This window comes from Bison bison, unplaced genomic scaffold (assembly GCF_000754665.1).
Source record: "Bison bison bison isolate TAMUID 2011002044 unplaced genomic scaffold, Bison_UMD1.0 scf7180017864309, whole genome shotgun sequence".
Classification (NCBI taxonomy): domain Eukaryota; kingdom Metazoa; phylum Chordata; class Mammalia; order Artiodactyla; family Bovidae; genus Bison; species Bison bison.
In genome coordinates, this window is record NW_011494881.1 from 6,592,254 (window position 1) to 6,605,005 (window position 12,752).

The following is a 12,752-nucleotide window of genomic DNA, read 5'->3' on the forward strand; positions in this document are numbered from 1 at the left end:
AAATACCAAGTTTTCTGGAAGGGATTGGTTTCACAGTTTTACTTTCATGCAATTTCATGAATTCTAAAACAAAACAGACATGGGACTTTCACAGATCTGAACAACTTCCTCAAATACAAAGTACTTTAAACAACAGCATACAAAATAAAATTACATATCACGGAAACTCAATTATTAACACGTCTGAAGCAAAGACTTTTACTTTGGACTGAAACATTAGACTTCCAGAGAACATTTAAATATAGCATATTTAGAAAAGAGTAGACGTGGGAAGAACACAAGAAAATATTTGAATAGGAACAAAGTTATATCTGGCATACATTTAACTAAAGAGTATAACATTAACATAAAAGCTAATATAAAAGTTAATATAACGTTAATATTAAATTCCATTTCCTTACCTAGCACCCAAGACCCCATCTGTACATGAAACATACAAAAATACTGTTATATTTTGCATAATATTCTTGTACAACCTATATTGTATTTTGGTGAAAAGATTTCTCTGATACCTGAATTTTATATGTTGAGATAACCAATGCTAAATAGTATCTCATAAATAACTGGCTAGAAAATATGTCAAGGCAATATGATCTAAAAATCCATATTGTAAGGCAATTATCCTTCAAATAAAAATTTTAAAAATCAATGTCTATAAAAAACATTATTCAATGTCTCTATTTTTTAAAAAAGTTATTAATGTTTTAATTTGCTTTATTAACCCAGCTATTACTGTAACTGTCATTTCTGGCTAGATGGTCGCTTTGAGGTCACCGAGAGCAGCTGGTTAACAATGGGCTCAATTCCATCACCAGATGTGCTTTCAGTCACCAAGAAAGGAATGCTAATTTGTAACTATACGTGACAGGGATCTTTCTAAAGTTAATTTGCATTAAAGTCTGAATACTGATTTCAGAAAATTTTTCAATAGATTTGGCACATGGCAGACACACTAAGCATTCCCTTAGCAGCCTTTCAACCCCTTAGCAGCCTTGAAACTTAGCTAGAAGTCTTAAACCAAAGGCATTTTATATTTTACTACATCTGCTGCGTCATACCAGCTACAAAACAAAAATAATCAGTTGCAATATTTAGGGTATAAGCTACAGCTACTTCCAAAGATGGCTTTGTCAACTAAAATGTTAAGTCAATCATATGTAAGATAAAGGTAGAAAAAGAACAACTTAAAAGTCAATGATTTACAGACTGAAAATCAGATCCTTCATTGTTACCCAAAAAATACACTGCTGAATATTATTAATTAGTTTTAGTTTGAAATAATAGGTAAAGTAACAGACTTCCTGCATTTCCACATTTTTAGAGTTTAATATAGATCTACTTTATATTTTTGTTTTTTTTTTCACTTAGCAATCTAGCTTTTTTTTAAGTCTTTATTGAATTTGTTACAATATTGTTTCTTCTCCAAAAGGCATGTGAAAAGATGCTCAACACCGCTAAGTACCAGAGAAATACAAACTAAAACTATAATGAGGGCCTGACACCGGTCAGAATGGTCATCATCAAAAAGTCCACAAACAATAAATGCTGGAGAGGGTGTGGTAAAAAGGGAATCCTCCCACACTGTTGATGGGAATGTAAATTGGTACAGCTACTATGGAGAACACTATGAAGGTCCCTTAAAAAACTAAAAATAGCGCTGCCACATGATCCAGCAATCCCAGTCCTGAGCACATATCTGGAGAAAAACATTGTTTGAAAAAAAAATCCATGCATCCCAGTGTTCAATGCAGTACTGTTTACAACAGCCAAGAGATGGAAGCAAACTGAACATCTATTGACAGATGAATGGATAAAGAAGATGAGGTACCTATACTCAAGGGAATATTACTCAGCCATTAAAAAGAATGAAATAATGCCATTTATAGCAACACAGATTGGCCTGGAGTTTATCATATGAAGTAAAGTAAGTCAGAAGAACAAATATCATATGATATTGGCTTATGTATGAATCTATGTAAATGATACAAATGAATTTATTTGCAAAATAGAAATAGACTCATAGACTTAAGAGAACAAACTCATGGTGAGGGGAGGGACAGACTCGGAGTTTGGGACTGACATGTATACACTGCTACATTTAAAACAGATAATGAACAAGGAATACTGTATACCACAGGGAATTCTGCTCAATATTCTATAATAACCTAAATGAAAAAAGAATTTGAAATAGATACTTGGCATGTGTAAACTGAATCACAGTGCTGTACACCTGAAATTAACATAATATTGCTAATCAACTATACTCCAATGTAAAATAAAAAGTTTGTTTTTTTAAAGAAGATAGATAACAAGTATTGGTGAGGGTATCGAGAAAAGCGGACACTTCTGCACTGCTTGTGTAAATGTTAAGTTGATTCAGTCATTATGGAAAACAGTATGGAGGTTCCTCAAGAAATTAAAAATAGAACTACCATATGACCCAATAATCCAGCTTTTGGGTATACAGCCAAAGGAAATGAAATCAGCATCTCAAAGCGGTATCTGTATTCCATGTTCATTGCAGCTTTGTTCACAATAGCCAAGGTATAGAAAAAATCTGTGTTCATCATGGAATCTCAAGGGACTTCAAAGAACCAACATAATTTTGAAAGAAGAACAAAGTTGGAGGACTCTTAACTTTCTGATTTCAAAACTTATTACACTCATAAGAAGAATGTGGTATTGGCATAAAGATAGGCATATACACCAAACAAACAGAAAAGAAAGCCCAGAAATAAACCCTCATGTACATCATCAAATGATTTTTGACAAGGGTGCCAAAATCATTCAGTGGAGAAAGGACAGTCTTTTTGACAAATAGTATTGGGAAAACAAGATATCCACATACAAAACAAAAAACATACAAAAAAATGAAGTTGGGGGTGTCCCTGGTGGTCCAACGGTTAAGACTTCCAATTCCACTGCAGTGGGCACGGGTTTGATCCCTAGTCAGGGAAGTTCTGTATGCTTGAGATGTAGCCAAAAAAGAAAAAAACAAGAAAACTTTTTAAAAAGATGAAGTTGCACCCTTATCTAACTCCATAATCAAAAATTAACACACAGTGAATCAAAGACCAAAATGAAAGATCTAAAACTACAAAACTCTTAGAAGAAAACACAGAACAAAGCTTCAAGACACTAGATTTAGCAGTGCTTTCCTGGATGTGATGCCAAAAGCATATGCAACAATAGAAAAAAAAGAAAGACTTCATGGGTGTACCTATGGCTGATTATTGTTGATGTCTGGCAGAAAACCACAAAATTCTGTAAAGCAATTATCCTTCAATTAAAAAAATAAAGTGGCCAAAAAAAAGGTACCATATATAAGTTAAAAAAAACCTGCTGTACATCAAACAATAATATCAATAGAGTAAAAAGGTAATCTGCAGGAATTAGCAATTAGATCATATAGAAAACTACTAAAATTCCATTAAAGAAAATTTTAAAATGGGCAAAGGATGTGAACAGACATTTCTCCAAAGAAGATATACAAATGGCCAAAAAGCACTTGAAAAAATGCTCAACATCATTGATCATCAGGGAAATGCAAATGAAAACTACACCAAGATACTATCTCAGATCCATTAGGATGGCTAATATCAAAAAAACAAAAAAATAACACGTGTTAGCAAAGATGTGGTAAAAGAGGAACCCTTGCTGGTGGGAACGTCAAATGGTGCAGCACTGCCAAAAACAGTGCTTCCATAAAAACAAGCACTTCCATTAAAAAAAAAACACACAACTGAAAATAGAATTACCATATGATAGTACTTTGGCCACCTCATGCGAAGAGTTGACTCATTGGAAAAGACTCTGATGCTGGGAGGGATTGGGGGCAGGAGGAGAAGGGGACGACAGAGGATGAGATGGCTGGATGGCATCACTGACTCGATGGACATGAGTCTGAGTGAACTCCGGGAGATGGTGATGGACAGGGTGGCCTGGCGTGCTGTGATTCATGGGGTCGCAAAGAGTTGGACATGACTGAGCGACTGAACTGAACTGAAAGCAATTTCACTTCTGGGTATATACCCCAAAGAATGAAAAGCAAGGTCTCAAAGAGATATGTATATACCCATGTTCAGAGCATCATTATTTATGATAGCTAAAATGTGGAAGCAACTTAAATATCCATAAGCAGATGAATGGATAAGCAAAACATGGTATATACATACAGTGGAATACTACTCAGCCCTAAGAAATTCTGACACATGCTACACCGTGATAAGCCTTGAGAACCAGGTGCAATAAACCAATTACAAAAATACAAATACTATACAAATCCACTTGCATAAGGTTTTTCTTTCTTAGATATTCAAAAATCATAGAAAGTGGAATGGTGGTTGCTAGGGGGATCGGGGAGAGGGGATAGTAGGGAGTTATGTTTAATGGGTATAGATTTTCAGTGTTATAAGATGAAACAGTTATGAAGATGGATGATGGTGATGGTTGCACAATATTATGAATGTTTTTATTACCACTAAACTGTACACTCAAAACTGGTTAAGATGGTAAATGTTACAGTACATGTGTTTACCACAAAAAATATTGGAAGAAAAAGAAAAGAGACCTTGGGGGAGTACTGGAAGAACTAACGAGAAAAAAATATGAAAAATATTTAACAGATATACAGGATACATTGTAAGGATTCAAGAGAAAAGAAAGGACATTTAAAAAGAATTCCAAAAGAAAAGAAATGACAGTGAATCAGTACTGAAGCAATGTGTAAGAATTTTTCAGACTTCAGAACTTGAGGTTTCAAAAGGGACAGTAAAATTAAAGCTAAAAAATAAAACAAAGCTAAATAAAATAAAAAAGAGAAGCATGCACAAACTAACAACAATAGTATGCCATGAACTAAGTGATAGGACAGTCCTAGACCTTTGTACTTGAGAATTTGTTTAAATTAACATAAAACACACAAGACAACCAGGCCATGCACAGGAATAAAAACAAATTCAGGACACTTGTTTACATCTGAAGAGGAGGCGAGAAAAATGAGGTCAGGAGAGTACACAACAATGTATTTTTTATATTCACTGCTGCTTCTTACAAAAAGAGGAAAACACACAAAAATGAAGCAAATGTAGCCAAATGTTAAAACCTGATAAAAATGAGTTGTGGGTACATGTATATTTATTATAGTAGTCTCTATTTTTCTCATTGGATATTTAAAATATTACAGAAAAATCAAGAGAACATAAAAGAACAAAAGCAAAAAGTTTACATGAAAATGATGGCTCAGAGGTAAAGAATCGGCCTGCAATGTAGGAGACACGAGAGGTGGGAAGATCCCCAGAAGAGGAAATGCAACCCACTCCAGTATTCTTGCCTGGAAAACCCCATGAACAGAGGAGCTTGGTGGGCTACAGGCCACGGGGTCACAAAGACTGAGCCACGGACATGACTGAGCTACTGAGCATGCAGGCATGATGATATCAAAGGCAGCATGTAAAGATGGTAGCAGTTTGGTATTCCAGGGTAAAAATCTGAATAGAACAGTATCTAGAAAAAAGTGCAAGAACAAAAATGAAGCTTATTATTTTTTAATTGAAAGATAATTGCTTTACAATATTATGTTGGTTTCTGCCATATATCAACATCAATCAGCCACAGGTATACCTATGTCCTCTTCCTCTTGAACCTCTATCCCACCTCCCACCCCATCCCACCTTGATGAAAGGTTGTCACAGAGCCCCAGTCGGAGTTCCCTGAGTAATACAGCAAATTCCCACTGGCTATCTATTTTACATATGGTAATGTATATGTTTCCATGCTACTCTCTCAATTCGTCCCACTCTCTACTTTCCCTCTCCCTGTATCCATAGTCTGTTCTCTATGTCTGTGTCTCAATTGAAACTGAAAGTGTTAGTCACTCCGTCATGTCCAATTCTTTGCAACCCCATGGACTGTAGCCCTCCAGGCTCCTCTGTCCATGGAATTTTTCAGGCGAGAATACTGGAGTGGGTTGCCATTCCCTTCTCCAGGGGATCTTCCTTACCCAGGGATTGAACCCAGGTCTCCCACAATGTGGGCAGATTCTTTAGCATCTGAGCCACCAGGGAAGCCACCAACAGAAGTCTTCATTGCTGCCCTGCAAATATGTTCATCAATACCACTGTTCTAGATTCCAAATTATGCATTAATATAGGATATCTGTTTTTTTCTGACTTATTTCATTCTGTATAATAGGTTTTAGGTTCATCCATCTTATTACAACTGACTCAAATACATTCCTTTTTATGGCTGAGTAATATTCCACTGTATATATGTACTACGGCTAAAAATGAAGCTTATAATTTAATTAATGAGAGAAGAATCTTCAACATGTCTGTATATAGACTATGTAAAGGAATGAATAACAAAGAGTAACTAAAAAAAAGGATACAGAAAGAATAAGTGTTTAAATAGGTTTGGGGGGACAAGATGACAAATGGGATGATTGCCTACTCACTGAGACTTTAGTGAAATAAAGAATATATTTCAAATTTAGATTAAAAAGCGTTTATAGCTTTGGGAGTTACCAATTAAGTAAACTACACTGATAGCTTTTATTTTTTCTGTGAAGTATAGGATATAGTCAACTCAATTGCTAGGTAGAAAGTAGAAGCAGAAAACAGAAGATTCAAAAATAAATGTTTATTTGGGTCATTTAGCCCTACAATATAAAATATAATATTTGACTATAAATGAAACTGCTGGTGGCAAGATAAATTTGAACTTTCCTTAAGTTCACTCAGGGCAAAAGATTAAATAGATGTTATCATTTTGGAAACAATGGCATGATGGATAATTAACTTGTAATGCATAAATTCTGTTCAAATTCACTTTAATCAGAAGTGGATTTGGGGAATGACATATTTAAGAGCTTCCTCCAAGTAAACAGAAGATCCCAATTCTCAAAGGAACTATTCTTGCTTGCAATTATACATGCTCCCCAGCACACATAAAGTAACTCAAACTATCTTGTTGTATTGATTAGATATATTTTTTAACAAGTAAAGGTAATTTTCAGAATTTCAATATCAATATGCAAAATGTCTAAGAAATTCAGCCTTTTGACTTTTCATCACATGTCTGCTGAATAATTCAAACGCCCACCATCACAGGGATTACTAGAGAGGAGCTAAAACTTTTCACAGGTAAAGCTATATACAACAACATACTTTGTTCAAGATTTTAAATGCTAGAGTTATGTAAAGTTTATGCTGTCCTCAAAAAGTAGTTGATTTGTAGACTTCCAAAGAGATCTTCTGCCTTTATAATTTGGCATCATAGATCAGTATATCACAGACTCAACTTCACATATATGAGAACATTCAACATGAGAAAGATCCAAAAAGCAATGATCACCTTACGTAGTTGAATTGAAGAACAAAGAAAAGACATATTAATCTTGATTACAAATCCTATATTCTTCTCACTACCCCAATTAAATTCACATTCAAAGAATACATTTGCCTTAGAACATGATGGAAAATTGCAAAGAAGTGAATCACTTCAAAGAGAATATAAATCATTTGAAATATCTGATAAAAGACTCAACAGCATTATTCTAAAATATAATTAACTATAGTTATATATAAAATAACTATATAGTTATATATAAAATATAATTAACTATAGTTCTAATTAATTTATAAGATTGTGTTCCATACTTTTCTATCTCTGAATCCAGAACGTTTCTTCTTTTTCTCTTCTGGATACGGCTCAAGACAAACACCTGCAGCCTTTTTTTCAGCATTACAATCTTCCCCTTCCTCTTTACTCTTCCCTTTATCTCCAAGTTCACTCTTGATGTTGTTTGCAGATGGTGGAGATTCTGCAAGGGCCCTGGATATACAAAAAATAAAAATTAAAAAATCTATCAATCAATAAAGTCCATCACATTAAACAAACAAAGATTCTCAGCTGGAGCTTAGCAGGAGTAACAGCAATGAAATTCATTAAAAGTTATACAAGAAAAGATTGCTCAAAAAATTAAAAATAGAACTAACATAAAATCCAGCAATTCCACTTATGGTTATATGTCCAAAAGAACTGAAAGCGGGGTCATGAGGAGATTTTTGCACTCATGTTAATAGCAGCATTACTCATAACAGCTAAAATGTGGAAACAACCCAAATATATACTGATAGATAAAACTGATAAAAGAAATATGGTATACTCATATAATAGAATAATATTAAGCCAGAAATCAACCCCTTTTCCATAAAAGAGACAACTGGAAGAATAAAAGTACACGTAGGAATAGGATGGTCAGTTAACACTCACCTTTTCCACAACAGACCAGTACTTGCAGTTACTGCAGATGCTCCAAGAAAAGCCACCATCATTAGCCGTCGCCTGATCTGGGTGGGCTGTGATCCTCCATGGTACCATCGAGAGCCCACTGCCAGCTCTGCCAACGCAGAAAGTGAGTTAAGACGAAACATCCTATGGACAAAAAGTAGAAATATTATTCCTAGCAAATGGCCGTGACAGTGATGATGATGATAATAACAGTATTAAAGCCAATAAACACTAGATATTTAATGGTAGACAATATTCTAAACACTTGACAATACCATGTATTATCCCATTAAATCCTCAGAACAATCAAATGAGACAAATACTATGACCCATAAACCTGATATATCAGTCAAGGTACAATTAGAAGAAACCACATGGTAATTTGAACAGGAAAAGTTTAATATAAAGCATTATTAATTACAATAGGCAAAGAAGTACTAAGGGGTAGAGACTTAAGATATAGGGAGCAGTCACTACTTACAGGGCTATTTCAGAGCAACAAAAAAGGAATGTATCTGTAAAGGGGCCACTCCCAACTGGGCTGAGATCAGACACTGTGGTGAGGATGCAGCTATGGACGTCTGAGAGATTTGCTAAAATGCTATACCAAAAGAACTCACCGTAAAGCCATCCACAGGTGACTGAAGGAGAAACGGGCATTTCTTCTAGATTACATGACTTTTTGTAGTGGCAATTCATTTAAATCACAAAAAGTAACCATGCTTCTCCTTTTTGATTTTCTCAAAGCATAGTTTACTTCTTCCTGATTTAAATTATCTTGTACTTTGTACATATACTCACATAGTCATATATTTGTAACATACATAAGTTTGCCCCACCTTCAACATACTTGGTTCTGAGTTTCCTTTAAGGTCAAAATTATTCTTCACCTTTCTGAAAACAGTCTAACACAGTGGTTGTTACATTATAACTGCTTAAAATATTTAACAATTTTACTTTAATATGAAAAATGTCAAGTTACAAATTACACAGGTACTGGCTCTGTGCATTAAGTGTGTTTCTCGGCCCCAATATACTATGTCTTTTGTTGTCTGGGTCCAAGTCAAGTTAAGACTATTTCGCTGTCTCCCTTAGCTGCTTACTGACTCTTCTCTGAGATCAATACTTATAATCTCAAGTGTATCTTTCTCCTAGCCTCCTTCATTCAACCTAGCTCCAACATCAAAGTTGGAGCTAAATCTTGCCCTTACAGATAAAGTGGGGAATAATTAGTTCTTTCTATGTCATATAACCTAAGCTTCAGCAACACAATTCTTATATCCCTTCCTATCCTAGAAGTCACCTCATTTTATTGCATATAATCTAGCAAATTCCAGCACCAAGAAGATTGTCCTTTTGTTTTCTTCCTGTCAGTCAACTTCCAATTCATTTTTTAATTAACATTTTCCAAACCCACAAGTGCATTCACACACAGCATTGCTTTTATCTATAACAAAAACAAGCATAACTAAAATACTCATATCTGGTGAAAACATTATTCCTCACTGACAACAGAAAGAAAAGGGCACTTGAAAGTCTTCAATGTGAAAGACAAATAACAACCAATTCAAAAGCTGGACCAGGGATTTCCCTGGCAGTCCGGTGGTTAAGATTCTGTGCTCTCACTTCTGAAGGCCTGGGTTCAATCTCTGATTGGGGAACTAAGGTCATGCAAGCTGTGTAGCATGGCCAAAAAAAAATCGAACTGCATAGGAGATGTGGAAGACAAACAGGAAAAAAACTAAAATAATAACAACAACATTAAGTAATATAGAAGGTAAAATGGGATAGGAATCCAATGACTCACGATCTAGTCTCAACTCTACTGCTAAACAGCTGTGCACAAAGTAAGCTCATCTCTCCTCCCCAGAGAAGAGTTTCATCTACTGATGAGACAACTGCCTCCAGGAGTTTTAGGGTTTGTTTTCTCTCTTTCATATTCTTATACCACTGGTGAAAAAAGATAAAGCAAAATTTAATCTATTTCAGTTAGGGGGAGAGACTAAAACAGTATATACATGGTTCAAAACTTACTAGCCTTGAGAACCCATTTCTGTATGGTATGGCTTCGGAGGATTTTAAACTTTGGAGGTCCTGAGTTATAGGAACATTCCACTTATATTGGGCATTGTAATTCAGTTGTTACTGTCTACATCTCATTTCACCACTGATTTTAATCTCATTCCCCAAAGTACACATCAAAATATATATCTATTCATCTTCTCTAGTGTAATTTCCAAAGATGTCAAGTAAACTGAGGGAAAAAATTATCTCACTGAGCACAGACTATTATAATTTAATTCCCAGCTTCGTACTGAAGAAATGGTGTAACTAGTTGAATGTGCTAATTTTTGATGAGAAAACATTTAAACAGATTTAAGGAGATCCACTTTCCAACTGAGTCTGGAAAACTGAATAGGCCAATCGGCAGCAGTTATGTAGTAATGAAAATTAACATGTACACTTATGACATGGATTAAATAAAATCAAAACCAGTGTATTTTTCTCTTCCCTAAGAGTCCCCATCCTTCTCCTAAAAAAATCATGCCTCTAAAAAATAGCTTTTATGTGAACTGAAAAAAGATGAAGAGGTATTTCTAATCAAGAAATGTCAGGGGAAGCAAGTAAAAGACAATTCTGTTACGAAGAAAAGCATTATCCATGCAACAAGAAACAGAACAAGTTAGTTAAAAACAAACAAATAAAAACCTGTAACAGTATAACATTACTGTGTTTCCATATCTATTATTGTTAAACTATTATGCTTAAGGTATCGCTTTTGGTAAATTTCAAAGGGGCACAGAACCAGAAAACCACTTAATTAAACATCCCTATTTTACAGGTGAAGGAACAAAGATCCAGATAAGTTATGCAGTTTACTCATAGCTAATTAGTACAAAAACCTACAGTAGATCCTAAAATTCTCGATTCCAAATAAACAACCCAAGGAAGGGGAATCACTTTAACTGTTTGCAGCAAAAAATATAACAGCCACACTTCAAAAGGAGATCAAGTGTCCAACCATAGAAAGATAAACAATTTTATAACAGACTACAATGTAATACAAATATTAAAATTATAACCCTTGCTGCTGCTGCTGCTAAGTTGCTTCAGTCATGTCTGGCTCTGTGCGACCCCATAGACAGCAGCCCACCAGGCTCCGCCATCCCTGGGATTCTCCAGGCAAGAACACTGGAGTGGGTTGCCATTTCCTTCTCCAATGCATGAAAGTGAAAAGTGAAAGTGAAGTCGCTCAGTCGTGTCCGACTCTTCGTGACCCCATGGACCGCAGCCTACCAGGCTCCTCCGTCCATGGGATTTTCCAGGCAAGAGTACTGGAGTGGGGTGCCATTGCCTTCTCCTTAATTAACTGTTCGCAGCAAAATAAATATAAGAGCCACACTTCAAAAGGAGATCAGAACCTAACAGAAGCAGAAGATATTAAGAAGAGATGGCAAGAATACACAGAAGAACTGCACAAAAAAGATCTTCATGACCCAGATAATCATGATGGTGAGATCACTGACCTAGAGCCAGACATCCTGGAATGTGAAGTCAAGTGGGCCTTAGAAAGCATCACTACGAACAAAGCTAGTGGAGGTGATGTAATTCCAGTTGAGCTATTCCAAATCCTGAAAGATGATGCTGTGAAAGTGCTGCACTCAATATGCCAGCAAATTTGCAAAACTCAGCAGTGGCCACAAGACAGGAAAAGGTCAGTTTTCATTTCAATCCCAAAGAAAGGCAATGCCAAAGAATGCTCAAACTACCGCACAATTGCACTCATCTCACACGCTAGTAAAGTAATGCTCAAAATTCTCCAAGCCAGGCTTCAGCAATATGTGAATCATGAACTTCCTGATGTTCAAGCTGGTTTTAGAAAAGGCAGAGGAACCAGAGATCAAATTGCCAACATCTGCTGGATCATGGAAAAAGCAAAAGAGTTCCAGAAAAACATCTATTTCTGCTTTATTGACTATGCCAAAGCCTTTGACTGTGTGGATCACAATAAACTGTGGAAAATTCTGAAAGAGATGGGAATACCAGAACACCTGATCTCCCTTTTGAGAAATTTGTATGCAGGTCAGGAAGCAACAGTTAGAATTGGACATGGAACAACAGACTGGTTCCAAATAGGAAAAGGAGTTCGTCAAGGCTGTATATTGTCACCCTGTTTATTTAACTTATATGCAGAGTACATCATGAGAAACGCTGGACTGGAAGAAACACAAACTGGAATCAAGATTGCCAGGAGAAATATCAATAACCTCAGATATACAGATGACACCACTCTTATGGCAAAGTGTGAGGAAAGTGAAGAGGAACTCAAAAGCCTCTTGATGAAAGTGAAAGAGGAGAGTGAAAAAGTTGGCTTAAAGCTCAACATTCAGAAAACGAAGATCACGGCATCCGGTCCCACCACTTCATGGGAAGTAGATGGGGAAACAGTGTTAGACTTT

At 35.7% G+C, this 12,752-nt stretch overlaps 1 protein-coding gene across 2 annotated transcripts in view; it reads right to left on the reverse strand.

Moving 5' to 3' along the window:
• Positions 1 to 12,752, reverse strand: part of MICU1 (mitochondrial calcium uptake 1) — a 215,993-nt gene that overhangs the window by 170,741 nt on the left and 32,500 nt on the right. For both annotated transcript variants that reach the window (XM_010852263.1, XM_010852261.1), the window contains exons 2-3: positions 8,275 to 8,436; positions 7,659 to 7,833 (exon numbers count right to left, since the gene is read on the reverse strand). In XM_010852263.1, the coding sequence (XP_010850565.1) occupies positions 7,659 to 7,833; positions 8,275 to 8,435 (336 nt within the window). In that variant the 5' untranslated portion in view covers position 8,436. The remainder of the gene's footprint in view (positions 1 to 7,658; positions 7,834 to 8,274; positions 8,437 to 12,752) is intronic.